Below are 15,663 nucleotides of genomic sequence, written 5' to 3' on the forward strand. Positions count from 1 at the left end.
GCCTGAAGAGGTTGTGAAGCGTAGGACTATAACAGGGTTTAAAAGAGAACTAGATAAATTCATGGAGGCTAAGTCCATTAATGGCTATTAGCCAGGATGGGTAAGAAATGGTGTCCCTAGCCTCTGAGTGGAGATGGATGGCAGGAGAGAAATCACTTGGTCGTTACCTGTTAGGTTCTCTCCCTCTGGGACACCTGGCATTGGTCTCTTGGTAGACAGGATACTGGGCTGGATGGATCTTTAGTCTGACCCAGTATGGCCATTCTTATGTTCATTATCATTAGAGAGACAGGTCACAAACCTTATGTTCTTATGTTCAAAATTTGTTCCAAGGGACCTTGCATACTAACAGGCCTGTAGTTTCCTGGACCCTTTTTTCCCCTTTCTTAAAAATAGGTACTGTGTTAGCAATTCTCCAGTCATAAGGTATGCCCCCTGAGTTTATGGATTCATTAAAAATCCTTGGTATTGGTCTTGCAATGTCATGTGTCAGTTCCTTTAATATTCTTGGATGCAGATTATCTGCCCTCTCCCCGAGTGAATCCCATTAAGCTGTTTGAGTTTGACTTCCATCTCAGATGTGATAATTGGTACTTCTGTAAGCTCATTTCCATTAATCACCCTGCCACTACACCTAAACTCATTGTTACCCTTATTAAAAACTGAGGCAAAGTATTTGTTTAGGTGTTGGGCCATGCTTAGATCTTTAATCTTCATTCCATTCTCAGTGCTTAGCAGTCTCCCTTCTTCTTTCCTTGGTTCATTTTTGTTTATATGGCTAAAGAACCTTTTATTGTTGTTTTTAGTTTCCTTTGCAAGGTCTAACCTGCTTGGCTTTTGGTATTTCTCACTTTTTCCCTACACGCTTTGATCTCCAAGGGATAGCTTTCCTTGGTGATTCTTCCCATCTTCCATTCCTTGTAGGCTTTTGGCTCTCTCTTAATCACCTGTTTGAGAAGCTTGCTCATCCAATTTGATCTGCAACTCTCCCCTATGAATGTTTCCCCTTGCTTGGGATGCAGGCTCGAGATAGGTTCTGCAACTTTGACTTAAAGTAATTCCAAGCCTCCTCCACATTCAGAGCCTTGACTTGAGTTCTTCAGTCCAGTCTACTTCCCTAACTAATTCCCTTAATTTTGTTAGGTTTGCCCTTTTGCAATCAAGGACCTTAGCTGCAATTAGCTGAATTAGCTGTCCTCTACAGCCAGTTCTATGAGGTCCTTGCTACTTACCAACACTAAATCTAAAATGGCATCACCTCTTGTAGGTTCAGAGACTATTCGGTGAAGAAATCTGTCAGCTGTCAAATCCAGTAATATCCAGGCCCTACCCTTATTCAGAACACTTGTCCCCCACTCTGTGTCTGGGAAATTAAAGTCTCCCATAATCACACAACTCCCAGTAACATTTATTTCAATGAAAATATTAAAGAGATCTCTGTCCATATCCAAATTGGGTCACGGGGATCTCTAGCAGACCCCAGGCACTATCCCAAGGGAGCCTTTGTTACCTTTCTTCCTCAAAGTGATTTTGACCCAAGCAGGTTCTGTTTTATCCATCTCATCACTTCTAATTTCTTTACAGTGTACCTCCTTAATATTCAATTCTGTTCCACTACTTTTACCTTTATTTCTGTCTTTCCTGAACAGCACCTACCCTTCAATAACTGTGCTGCAGACATCACTACTATTCCACCATGTTTCTGTTATTCCTATGTTATCTGGTTTTACTTCCTGCACCAATAGTTCTGGTTCCTCTATTTTGATACTAAGGCTCCTTGAATTGGTGTCCAGGCATCTCAGTTGTTTTTGCTCAGCTTCATCTAGATTCCTCACCCGATTAGGTATAGTCATTCTACTGCCAGTATCACCTACCTGACTGTTAGTTCCAATACCAGTGACGGTGTCTTTCCTCTTGATGTCCATTCTCCGACCTCTGTTGTTCCTTTCTTTATTGCAGTAACCCTTCTTACTTGATTTTCCTACCACTCAATGTTAGAAGCAGGCGTGGAGATTACATGAGCATCTCCCAACCATCTCCCCTGAATTCCTAGTTTAAAGCTCTTTTAATCAGTTATACCAGCCCCATCCCAAAAGTCTATTTCCCTTCCCATTCAGGTGGAGTCCATCCCATGAGAACTGTCCTCTGTCCATGACTGCCTCACAATGGTTGAACATCCCAGAGTCTGCCTTATAGCACCATGGCCTGAGCCATCTGTTGCTCATCATCATCGTGTCTCGCCTTCGCTCTCCTCCTCTAGGGACAGGCAGAATCCCACGGAACGTCATCTGAGCTTCCATTTCTTTAAGAGTCTTCCCCAGCCTGGCATAGTCTGCACTGATGTGTTCCAGGAAGAATTTAACTGTATCATTTGCTCCCATGTGAAGGGTAATCAGTGGATTCTTTATATCTGCCATTATAATCCTCTTAAGCCTCAGGTCCACATCCCATATCTTGGCTCCTGGCAGACAGCACACCCTTCTGTTCTCCAGATCAGCTCTGGTGACAGGCCTGTGTGTTCTTCTTAGTAGGGGGTCCCTAGTCACGTAGACTGTCTCTTCCTGGTGTTGGTGAGATTTTCCAGCCTTCCCTCCTTCTGTTCTTTCTGGTTGCAAGTCCTCCTGTCTTTTGTTCTCACTTGCAATCTTCTGTGAGTCATCCTGTATCTTCCTGGGGCTCAGAACTCTGGCTGTCTCCATTGACTCTTCCCCTCTTCTTGTAGGACGTGTTGCTCTTCTCTTCTCCCTTGTTCTCCCATTTTCTGTTACTGCTGCTGTGCCTCTTCTTCCTTTTCCAACTCAGCAAACCTGTTCCTGAGCTCTGTTTCTCCTTCACTATCTGATCTTTTCCTCTGCCTGGTTCTCTTAGTCACATGCTTCCACCGTCCACTTTCCTCACCCATCAGTCTCCCCTCAGAGTTCTTCAGTCCAGCTTGCATCTGCGAGTCTTGAGGTTTCCCTTCAGCCTCCTCCCTCCTTTCTTCCTCCATCATCTGCTTGAATCCTTTTCAAAACTCAACCGCAGTTTCTATCTGCATCTCCAAACCTCAGATCTTCTCCTCCATCAGCTCTATCTGGTGGCACTTCATACAAAAAGAAGCTCTTTTCGGGTACTCGCTGCAGGGTAACGTACATTGCCACTGTGTTCACATCCAGTCATCTTCTTTGCCTCTTCCATTCCTTGGGTCACTGCCACTGCTGCCTCCATAGCTGTCATAGATTCCCTCCTAAGCTCCCGTCCTGGAGAACGGCGGGAAACACAAACACGCACAAAAAACAAAACCAGAACACCACACACTCCCTTCCCCCAAACTCCCACTCAGACTCCCCTGTTTCCAGCTCTGTTTGCTGGCTCCTGTGTTGCTGACTGGTTGCCTGGCTGTCTTTATAGGCCCCCCTAATCAGGGAAGTCCTGTCCTCTGATCAGGGCTCTGCTGTGATCAAAGACTCTGCTTCTCTCACAGCACACTGCTCCCTACCAGCTCCTGCAAACTTTAAAAAAAAAAAAGGGGTGGGAAGGGGTGGGGGAGAGAAACGAATATTTGCTGGGAAAAAGGGAGGGGGGCCGGGGGGGGGCCCTTCGGGGGTGCCGGGGGGAGGGAAAAGGATTTGGGGAACTGGGGAACCAGTTGGAAAAACCTGGAGGAGGGGGAGATTGGGGGAAAAAACTGGGGTTTTGGGGTTTTTTGAAGGAGGGGGAGGAGCTTGGAAAGGGGAAAGGTGGAGGGAAATTTGGGGGGTGGAAAGTTACTTTAAGGAAGGGAAATGGGGGGACTGGGACCAAGAACGGAAGGTTGGAGGGGGGTTCAAAAAACAGGGGAACCCTGGAGGGGGGGGCTGGGAAGGGGGGAAACCCTTTGGAAGGGTTTCACGAGTTTTCCCAAGTCCTGGCCCTTTCATGGGGGCAAGGAGGAAGGGGACCCCCCAAAACCCCAAACTGGTTTTCTAGGGGACCATTTTCCCCCTGATAGGGACAAATTTAATTTTTCTTAAAACTGACCTCTTTTAATATCCTTTTCCAAGAGGGGGGATTTCCGGGGAAAGATTCCATTAAAAAACCTCCCCTTAAGGAAATTTTGGTCCAGTGTTTTTCAAACCACCACCCTGGACAGTGTAGGGGAAAAACCTTTTTTTTCCTAATTTTTTGGGGGCGGGGGTTTTCCCCCAACCTAAAATTCTTTTTCCCTTGCTTGCGCGTTTTTTTTTAAAGGGCCCATTTTGGCTTTTCTTGTTTCTTAAATTTTTCCTTTAGGAGGGGCTTTAAGGTGAAAAACCAAGTTTTTTTTTTCTTTTCCCCTTCCCTTTTTTTCCTTGGGATTGGGGGGGACCCCAACCCTTTTAGGATTAAAACCCTGGAAAAAAAAAACTGGCTATTTTTTTTCCATGGTTCCCCCTTCTCCAAGTTTTGCTTTTTTTCTTTCCTTTTTCCAAAAAACTTAAAAACAAACCCCCAATTCCTTTTTTTCCCGGGGTCCTTCCTTTTCCATTTAGGGGGGTCAATTTTGTTTATCTACAAAAGGCGGGCGCCAACCTTTTAAATTTTTCATTCTTTTGGTTTGGCTTTCTTTTTTCTTTCTGGGGGGGGACCCTCCTCCCAAAATTTTCTTCCCCAACGGTCCCTTTTCTTTTTTGGAAAAAAAAATGCGGGTTGCCCAAAGAAACTTGGGGGGGAAATGACACACAATTTTTTTACCTTTTTCCCAGTTTGGGTGAGGGGGGGCGCCCCTTAAAAAAAACCCAGGCCGCCAAAGGAGGTAAGAAAGTGCTGGGAAGGAATGGTGACTTTCTCGTTGGGGTTTTGTTTTTTTTTTAACAAACCCCCCAAAAACCCCCCAACAACCTTTGGTTTTTTAAATTGTATTTTCCCCCAGGAAAAATTTTTTTCATTCCTGTTTGCCTTTTTTTTTGGGCAAAAAACCAAGGGGCATTTTTTCACGTGCCACTGTTGGGGACTTTTTCAATATTTTTTTAGGGGTTTGTGGGGGCCCCCAAACCTTTATTAAAAAACCCCCCCCTAGGGGAATTTTTCCCTTTTCTTTGCACCCATTAACCGTCCCTTTTCCCCAGGGATTAGTCTTTCTTTTTCCATTTCTTTGTATTTGTGTAAAAAATGATACTGGTTCCTTTTCCTTAAAAAGTTGGGAAAGGGGGGCCAACTTTTTTGCATTGGTTTTATTTTTTAAAAAACTTTATTTCCGAATTTTAACCTTTCAAAAGGGAAACCCATTTCTCTTTTTCCAAACATCTTTGTTTTCCAGAATTCATTCATTTGAAATTTTGAACCCTGGTTTCCGCCTCCCAAAAAGGGGGGCATTTTGGGGGGCCCAAATCCCCTCCCCCCGTTTTTTTTGGGATAAATCAATCTGCAAACTAAATTTAAAAAAGCGCGGTTTTACTTTTCTTCGATGGGCCAATTTTTTTCTAAAAAAAAGGGGTTCGGTTTGATGAAAGATTATTTTTGAAAAACAAGAAAGCCGGGGTTCCCCCAAAAAAAAACAAAGGGACCCCCCTGCGGGGAACCCCCACCTTTGTTATTTAAAACCTTGTTATATGTCTTTTTACAAAGGGCAGGGGGATTTATTGGAAAAAAGGCCATTAAATTAAACCTTTTTTTTAACTCTCTTGAAAGTACGGGATTTAATTTTTTCCCAGGCCCAGGTTTAATTGGGGAAACCCAACCTTATTAGTTTAGGTCCCCCAAATCTTAAATTTGTACATTTGCCTAGTTTATGTTTAATCGATAAAAGGAATTATTCATTTTGCGGGAAAAGGGGGGGGGTGCGGAACCCTATTTCAAAAAAAAATTGCCCCTAACTTTTTAAAAAAGGTTTTTCTTTAGGGGTTATACCCCAACCAAATCCCCCACCGGGGGGGGCTTTCTTTTCCCCTTATTTTTTTCCCACAGGGAACTTTGTTATTATTCCCTAATCAAAAAACGGGGGAAAAAAGGGCTATTTCATTCATGAAATTGGTTTGGGGGGGCAATTGATTGTTGTTTTCGTTAACCAAAAAAAAAAAATTTTCCCATTTGCTGGGCTATTTTTTTTTCCCCTAAAATTTCCAAACCCTTTACCCCAACCTTTTCCAAAGTGGTTTTTGCAGGGGCAGGGATGATTTTTTTCCCTTTAATTTTTAATCTTTGACTTTTGGCTTCCAATTATATTTTCCTTTTTCCCCCTGGGCAAAGCACAGGAAAGATTTAAACTAAAACTAAACTGGGGTCTTGTGTAGGTTTTCCCCTGGGGTTGGGTTTTTTTTATTTTTTCCCCTTTCTTTATTTAGAATTTGGGGGGCAAAAAAACCCACCTTGTATTTTTTGGGGCCCCTTTTTTTTTTCCCAGGGGTTCTTTTTTCTGGAAAAATTTCTTTTTTCTTTTCCGGTTCTCCCCATTGAATTTTTTTCTAAAAAAAAAAATTAGATTTAAATAAAAGGTTTCCAAAGATAATAGCTAGAGGCTCAGATACCTCCTCTATTAGCTCCTTGAGTATTCCAGGATGCATTTCATCAGGCCCTGATGACTTGCAGGCATCTAACTTTTCTAAGTGATTTTTAACTTATTCTTTTTTTTATTTTATCTTCCAAACCTACCCTTTTCCCATTAGCATTCACTATGTTAGGCATTCCTTCAGACTTCTCAGTGAAGACTGAAACAAAGAAGTCATTGCATGGGGAAGAGACAGGACAGGGCCAGGTTGAAGGATGGGACAGGGTAGGAGTCAAGCATGGTGGAGAATGAACAGAAGAGTATGTGCCCACTAGAACACACTCCCCTCCAGAGCCTGGAATGGACCCCAGGAACCCTGAGTCTCACCATTCTTCTGGCATCAGCAAATATCCATGAAACCTCCTTGCAAAGTGTACTCGAGTTTTGCAACTTCAGTAATGTTCTGTTAACATAGTTTTTTGTGTGTAATATATAGTGTTTGTAATTCTATATAGCAGGTTGATGCTGGCAAAAGGAGCTAATAAGTTTTTAAAAATCTACTGCCTTTTTGAATGACTAAATGAATATGTGTATCATTTTGTAAGACAAACTATTATGTTTGTGTCCCTTTGTGCCTGGTAGTTGGATTTCCCATTACCAGCCACAAACAAAAATGTGGTGCAATGGAGACCTGCCTGTGATTCTTAACATCCTAAAATCTTGTTTACTGCGATCAAAACGGAAATGTCACCTCACTTCAGGAAACTGCTTCACGTTCAGTTTAAATGCAGTCTAATTGAAGGGGGGAGGGTTTGTGTGTATGTCTAGATTAGAGAAATGATCATGAACCGACATCCTTCAGTATCCTGGAGGTGACGTGGAGATGCTGCCGCCCTGCTGACTAACGTTTATAAAGCCACTTTTATCTGGAGGGACGCCAAAGCACTATGCAAAATTATAGTTATAAGGTCTACATCATCCACTCAAATGCAACCACCTCTGGGGTGAAGTAAGGCTGCTGCTCTTGCACCAGCAACACTCTGCAAGTTTTTAGAAGTGGATGTAAAACTCTGAATAACTTCTCTTGCTGAAACTGCAGAAGAATGTTCTGTGGACAGACTGATTGCACCTGTTTGGCCTTTGGCAAGGTATTGATGCTAACCTCCGTGCTCTGAATGCAGTTGGATCTTTTATGATCTTTCATGGTCAGCATCTCAGTTTCACATCTGATCTGAGCAGTGCTCCCAAAATTGGGATGTTGGTTTAGTCTGACCCAGGTTAAAGGGCATCACCTACTAAGTCACCAGCACGACTTCCTGTGCCATCTGACTCTCTTTAGAGATGTCTCATCCATCTAAGTAGTGAGAAAACCTTAGCTTGTGACAGCTGATGAGTCCAAGGTTCCAAACATTCTGCATGGTTTCCCTGAGGAAGACAAGTCTAAGCAGTATCTTTCTGGTCCCATTCCATATCACCTCACCACAACTCATGCAGCTACCAGAACTCCAACCTTTCCTGACACTTGTAACTAAATTAACTATAGCTCCTACGCTTTGACCTTTGGCTCAGAAATTAAACATTTCCTGCTTATTGTGTGGAGCAAATTTAGGAAACCTGCTTACATTATCAAAGGCAAATAGTGCTTCTCCTGCATTATTTGCAGAATAAAATACTGCTAATTAGTCTGATAGAAAAGACAGAACTGTGTGGTGAGATTGTCCATTGGCTTAGTACAGCATTTTGGCCTCATTGCTGGGAGCTTAAAGTGAGATAAAGTCAAATGAAGATGTAATCTTTCAACCTTTGCCTCTGATAAAATGCACGTTCAGAAGATGGATCAACTCTAGAGCAATTTTGACAGGGCGTTATTTTTTTTTTAAATGCTCCTTGCTCTCATCCCTCATTGTAACGTATTAGTTCTACTGACCCTCTCGTTGATGGGAGCTGCGAACACACATGCATCAGGCTGCTGTAGCGGCAAATGCAAAATGCATGAAACAACATTAAAAAAATGAACAATGGAGTGCCAATACATAATGCATGTGCCTAGACTTTATTTAAGACAAAGTATATCAACCAATAAAGTTAATTGTTTTTGTCTGCATACAGTTCTCTAAACTAATATATTTTATTTTGGGGGGATGGGGAGAAATAAGTCCACTCAGTTAGAAGTTGCATTAATTCTTTGTTTGACATGTTTTATTAAAAAGAATAAATTCAGATGCATTTTTAAAAAGAGAAAAAGAGAGGGAGAGAGCAAAACTGCCTCTTTTTTAAACCGATTTGCATATTTCATGTATAAATATTTTTTCATAAAAACTTCCAAATCAGAGGGATACACGCCACACGCACTGCACAAAATATATTGCAGACATTTATATGGATGGCAGGAAGGGAGACAGAGGCCTGAAAATTTCCAGGCACCCAGTGATTGATGGCAGACGAGGCTTCCCCTGACGCTTTATTGAGTTTCCGATGATTATCTCTTGCTGAGACATTTTTTACAGATGACGGCCGAGCTGTCACAACGGACCATGGGGGGAAAAAACCCAACAATAATAACACTTTAATCTTTTTACTGCACTGCTCCCTAGTATCTCAGATTCATCTTCCCTGACGCACGCAGTTCATTATCTTACCCCTCCCTGGATAGGAAATGAAGAAAAATAAATAAATATACATACACCCCATGTATGCTTATACAAAATGCCCGCAGAAGGAAGGAAGCATCACGTTAATTGCTCTCTTTGCAGGTGCTGGGTTTTAGTAGCAGAGGTGCCTGTCTGGAATGGGCTTGGCTACTAGTTACAGTATTGTATTTAGGTTTTATTGCAACTTTTAGGTGGTGGAATTAAGCAGTAGTTATGGGAAGGTACTGTAGGCACATTGCATTGTGGATGGTCCAAGTTCTGTGTCTCTTATTACTGTCATCAATTGTTCTGTGCTCGGAGCTATACAAGATCCTCACTGTAAAGTCCTTGCCTGCAGGAGCTTACAGTCAAAGGGCCTGTTCTGCCATTGGCTATGCACACGTACTCCTGCTGAAGTCAATAAGAGTTAAGCACGCACATCCAAGAGCGAAAAGTGGCCTGCCATATCGGAGACATTCATTCAGAGACAGCATGTGCAGGGCCCTTCCTGTCACTTACGCCTTATGGTGGGGATGTACCTCCCCCCACCCCTGGCGGGCTCTGTGCTTCCAAATAACTCCAGCTAGGTTAGGGCAAGCCAAGAGAGAGGCTGCTGGAGCCACACTTCTGAAGATTGACTGCCCGGGGGAGAGGAGAGTATAACAAAAGAGTGACTGATCTTTATTTTCTGGCCTCAGTCATATGACATGGGTCAGGGTTATAAAAGGTACATGGCAGAGGTCACATGTCACATGGCAGGGTTCAGTGACTCCAGTGGCTGGTATTATAGCATCCCTTTCTTTGAAAATCAAAGGTAAGTAAAACACAATATCAACCAAAACCAACAACCACTGAGTAAAACAGCCAGTCAAGAGAACAGCAAATGGTGTTGTCTAGGGTGGGGGAAGCCTGAATCCCCTAACAGATGAGAGGATTGCACTGTGTGTTATTGGACGTTGGTCAGTCAATGCTATCTCTAAATCTTATGGCTTTCTGATCACATGGCCTCGTTTTGATCTTAGAAGAGTTTCTTCAGTGGGGTGTCTGGCCTCTAAGGTGACTCCTTATGCAGTTCCTGGTGTCGTCCTTTGTCTGTGAGTAGGACGGTGCAGGTTGTTTCTGTCAGCCATGAGCACTCTCAGAGTATGTCTATGCCACAGTGAGACACATGCGGTGCTGTACCTGTGCCACTATAGTAGGAAGAGAGCCTGAAACATACGGCGTTGTATCAGCAGCCTGGTGTGAGGCCTGAGGCCTTAACCAAAGTAGTGATCAAGCTTTGATGATATAAAGCAAAACTAGCAGAAGTCAGGCTCTGCCTGCTTGCAATACCAGCCCTGTTCTTGCCAGGTTCTGAGAGCTTGCAAGCAGGCAGAGGCTGACTTCTGCTAGCTTTGCTTCCTTGCTTTATATTACACTATTGGAAAAAGGGATTCCAGGCATCCTTAAGGGGTCATGAAATGGTATTTTTTCTGTTGTGGTAGCACTCGGAGCCCCACTCATGGCCCTGGACCTCACTGTGCTAGGATCTGTACAAACCCAGAACAAATGGACAGTCCCTGCCTCAAAGATTTTACAGTCCAAGTGTATGGCAAGGGATAAGTGGTGGATACAGAGGACAAGGGAGCACAAGGAAACAGTGAGAATATATATATATAAAATAAAACCTTAAGCTGAATATTGTGCTTCCCGCACCTCAGGCCAGGATAATTATTTATCTTTGAGGGGCGAAGGTATTTCTGGTGGGTTGGTTTGTTTTTGGTTTTTTATGGTAGCCGTTTGAAGCTTCTGAGAGGTGTGGGATATTCGAGGCAGCCCCAACAGAGCTGGATTAGTGGGCAGAGGGCAAGTAGCAAACAAAGCTGCGTAATAAATGCAGTGCACTATTACTGTGGGGAGTGTGTGTGTCCAGTGTGCAGGTGCACACAAAACTGGCGGTGGTGTAGCTGTGCTGAGGCTTGTCTCAGTGGGTGCCCTTTCCTAGCCCTGATTTGCCAAAGGAGACAGAGACGGGCCATAAAGCAAAAGTCTCCATATTGCTCGCTTGTATTTAAAAGTAATTTCAGTTAAATGAAAAAGAGGCAGCTAAAGTTGCGGGGTTGGGAGAGTGGAGGGGTCTGTGAGGAGAAAAGGTCTTGCTTCCACTCTGGTGTCCCTGCTGCTGCCAGCGAAGGGGATGATAATTGACCACTAGTAGCACCTCTGAGACCTCTTCTGCTTGGCAGAGAAGAGACCCAGGCTTCCAGCAAACTCACCCTCCTCCTTGTTACAGTTGTGAGGGCATGGAGTGAGACCCTCAGAACCCAGCCACCCTGGCTCCTGCCCACTGGGGTGGGGGTACCGGCCTACCAGCAGCCTCCCCTGGGGCTCTGGGCTGTTCCCAGAGACAGTAAGCAGGCCTCCAGCACCTTCCTCACCTCCAAATGCCGAGTGATGGCTGCCTCGTAAACCTGGTTGGATGGAGAGTGGGGCAGCCTGCCTCCAGCAGCCCTTTCCTCCCATTGTCCCTCTGCTGAAGGGTTAGTGTAGGGGGTAGGACTGGGTGACCAGGGGCCTCCCCCACTCATCCTTTGGGAATTATACCTGGGGGCATAAACTGCTTCCTGGGTATTTTGACAGTTTGCATTGTTTCACCCTGTGAAAAGCCAGCTACATTTTTAACCCAACTGGATCTTTACTTTGCCCCACTTTATTGAGCTACATGTTAACTCCTGTCCTTCTGCAGTTCTGGTAACCCGGGAGGATGATTTCAACAACCGCCTGAACAACCGAGCCAGTTTCAAGGGATGCACGACTCTGCATTACGCTGTGCTCGCTGACGACTATGTCACTGTCAAATTGCTGCTAGACGGAGGTAAGGTCCATGGCTTGTAGAGGTTCCTGGGTTAGGATCACAGCTGTGGACTGTGACCTCACTCCTTATTGATTTACAGTATGAATTATGATTTACTGCTATTTTGGATTTATTTATCCGCTCTTCTTGATGTTCCCTTTTGCATCTCCGGGCCTGTCTTTCATACCACTTCCGATATCTGGAATAGCCTCCCTTCTCCTATACATTATGTGTCCTCTCTTTTCTCCTGAAAATCGGCACAAAAAGACAGAACAAAAACCAATGACTGAAAGCTGAACCCAGACAAATTCAAATTAGAGTAAGGCACAAATGTTTAACAGTGAGGACGATTAACCATGGGAACACACTGCGAAGGAAAGGGGAGGACTGGATTGCCCATCTCTTGATGTCTTCAAGTCGAGACTGGATGCCTTTCTGAAAGACAGTATTTTAGCCAAACGCAAGTTATTGGGCTCGATGCAGGGATGAATGGGAGAGATTCTCTGCCCTGTTTTATACAGGAGGTCAGATTAGATGATCTTATGATCCCTTCTGGCCTTGAAATCTGTGAATCTCTCCTGACAACTCGTTATTTTCCAGCTTACTCTTCATAGCAAATCTTTGCTCAGCTGTTGCCAATGCCTTGGCTATGCCTGTCCATGTAATGTAGATTACAAGACAACTCAAGGCGAGCAACTCCTTAATAAAAGGTGAGAGAGGAGGAAGATTGTTCCTTCTGATGTGTCCCCACCCTTCCCTTTTTGGGTAACTCTCTTCCTCCTCATCCCGCCCCCTGCCTTGTCATGGCTTATTTGTACTGCAGTCACACCTAGAGGCTTCAGCTGAGTTGTGGGTCTCTGTGCTGGGTGCTGTAAATATGTATATTAAGTTACAGTCTCTGCCCTGAAGAGCTTACAGTCTATGCAAACAAGGCAGGCAGAGCAAATACCATTGTGCCCTTTTGCAGAGGGAGAACTGAGAGCCGAGGTCACATAGACGGTCTCTTTGAGCGCCGAGAATGGTGTCCTGATCGTTGAGTCCCAGTCCAGTGCAGAAAGCACAGGACCATCCTTCCTTGCTAATGTGCAGTATTTAACTCATACACTAGGAGCACAGAGCATGCTTTATTATATTTTGTGTCATGTGCCAGCCACACCTATGGTGATAGAGCAATATTTTAATAATAAAAAATAAAGTACCTTTACCTTTATTTATTTCCACTACTTTTAAAAATTCCCGTCTAGTAGGATAGACTGACGCTACCATGACACCAGTTCTGTATCTTTCCCCTTTTCCATCCTAATTATATTTATTTGGGCTTTTCCCCCCGTATAATTCATAAACAACACATTTCTATAATTATTTAACTTTTCTATTGAGGTAACGTCTACAAGGGGGGCATTGTGCAAGGTGCAGCACAAACATGGGGTGCAGGTGAAAAATTAAGATGGAGGAACGTGGCAGCAGAGAAGGCTAAAAGCACTAGGAGTAGCTGGGAGAAAACTGATAGAACCCTGATATCCCAGTGAGTAATGTACTCTACCATTGACAAGGCAGAGAAGGAAAATACTAAGGATGAGATTCTGGGCCTCCTGAATGGTGTAGCTCTCATTGATTTAAGTAAGTTAGAATTTCACTCAGCCCACAACTCATCCAGACCCAGACTGTTGAGCATGAGAGAAGCACTGACAGGAAGCCACCAAAAGAAAAGTTGATGCAAATAAGCATATCTAGCATCTCCCAAATGAGGAATCTGGGCTGAGACCTCAGTAGCCCAGATAAAGGAAACGGAAGGGTATGTGCTGCCTTCCAGGTGCCATGATAAGTGATGCCACAACAAGGGTACCAGACATCCCAGAGAATGCTGAGAATTACTACTGATTGGGAAAACCCAAAAGGTCTCCATAAGTACAGTGGAACAGGCTGCAGTGCTTGCAGGGAACCATAAAGAGTACAAGGAAACAGAAACAGTTAATGTAGCTTTGCAAAGGGCTTCTCAAAGATATGGCCAATGGATTTTGAGATACGGATTATAACATGGGAGAATGGGGAGTAGTAGTTGTGATTATTTTGTCATATTTATTTGTATTACTGTGGCACCTAGGAGCCACAGTTGTACTAGGCACCGTACAGACACAAAACTAAAAGTTCCTGCTCCGAAGAGTGTGCAGTTCTGAGAGTCAGAGATTCCAAGGCCAGAAGGGACCATTGTGATGATCCAGACTGGCCTCCTGTATAGCACAGGCCAGATAATTTCCCCCAAAATAATTCCCAGAGCAGATCTTTTAGAAAGACATCCTATCTTGATTTTAAAATTGTCAGTGACAGAGAATCAACAGTGATTCTTGTATATACTTTCAACACAGTCTAAGTATAAGACAAGAGACAACAAATGGAGACAGACAGACAAATGATGAGACACTGTCGGTCAGCAGGGTGGGCAGTGGTCTCAGCATTGTCAAGTTTTCTATAGGTATCCCAGCAAAGGAGAGTTTTGGAAGGGATTTGAAGGAAGATAAGGACATAGCTTTGCAAATGTTTGCGGGGAGCTCCTCCCAAGCTTGTGAAATAACATGGAAGAGAGCGCGAAGGTGCTTGTTTGAACATTTAACAAGTGGGCAATGAACGAGAGGTGATAGATAGGGTGGGGTTTGGCAGTGAAGTCCTTGAAAGTGAATATAAGCTGTTTATGTTTGATGCATTAAAGAAGGAAAATCCGTTGGAGGGATAGGAGTCCAGGGAAGAGAAGGTGATGTGGTCAAAGTGACAGACTAGGAAAATGATCTTTGTAGCAGCGTTCTGAATGGATACAAGCAGGGTAAGATCGCTTTTATCCAGGCTGGAGAGAAAGATGTTGCAGTAATTGAGACAAGGTGATGAGAGACTGGATGAGAGTTTTAGCTGGATGGATGGACGGGAAAAGCTGTATCTTAAGGTACAGCTACACTTGTGGTGGTGTGTATGGCACAGATGCTGCACACTCAACTGTCACAGATATAGACAGTGAGGCACGGCATAAGCGAGTAAAGTGCTCTATGCTCCTGATCCCTCAGGCTCTCCACACACCTAAGCGGTGCTTCCTACGTTTACACTGCTACTTTTAGTAATGTCGTGTCATGCTGCTCCCTGCTACCAGAGCCTTTCACTGCAGCATGTAGCTGCACACTTCTGTGACCAGTGTGAAAACAACTTAGCTTTCACTGTGACATGTAGCTACATCTATAAAGCCTGTAGTCTGCACGCTGCTGTAAGGGTGCACATCTAAAGACATAGCTTTAGAGAAATTTTTCAGAAAGAAACTGCAAGATTTAGATATAGCCTGAAGGTGGGGACCTAGAGAGAGGTGCACGTTGAAGATGGTGTCCAGGTTACAGGCCTGAGTGACAGGCAGGATGATGGTGTTCACAGTAATTGAGACAGGAGGTGACCGGGTGATCTTGGGGTGGGAGGAGATTAGGAGCTCTGTTTTAGCTTTGTTGAGCTTGAGTTGGCAACTAGACATCCAAGAAGAGATGTCAGAGAGACAGGGTCAGGCCAAGATTTCAGTTATGTGCCTAATTGCCATGTATGCTTTGAAAATCTCCCCCAACATGTGCAAGGTGCTGGAATGCCCATGCAGGAGTTAGAATTCTGCAGCATGAGCTCAGATATATTTGTACCTGCAAAGCGCAGTTGTAAGTATCAGAGGGGTCGCCGTGGTAATCTGGATCTGTTAAAGCAGCAAAGAGTCCTGTGGCACCGTGTAGGCTAACAGATGTATTGGAGCATGAGCTTTC

General features: G+C 44.1%; 1 protein-coding gene across 1 annotated transcript in view; it reads left to right on the plus strand.

Annotated features, from left to right (window-relative positions):
- The window catches only part of CLPB (ClpB family mitochondrial disaggregase), a 137,021-nt gene that overhangs the window by 40,430 nt on the left and 80,928 nt on the right, over nt 1–15,663 (plus strand). The window contains exon 5 of the mRNA XM_032792608.2: nt 11,780–11,908. Within this exon, the coding sequence (XP_032648499.1) occupies nt 11,780–11,908 (129 nt within the window). The remainder of the gene's footprint in view (nt 1–11,779; nt 11,909–15,663) is intronic.

Source organism: Chelonoidis abingdonii, chromosome 1 (genome assembly GCF_003597395.2).
Source record: "Chelonoidis abingdonii isolate Lonesome George chromosome 1, CheloAbing_2.0, whole genome shotgun sequence".
Classification (NCBI taxonomy): Eukaryota; Metazoa; Chordata; order Testudines; family Testudinidae; genus Chelonoidis; species Chelonoidis abingdonii.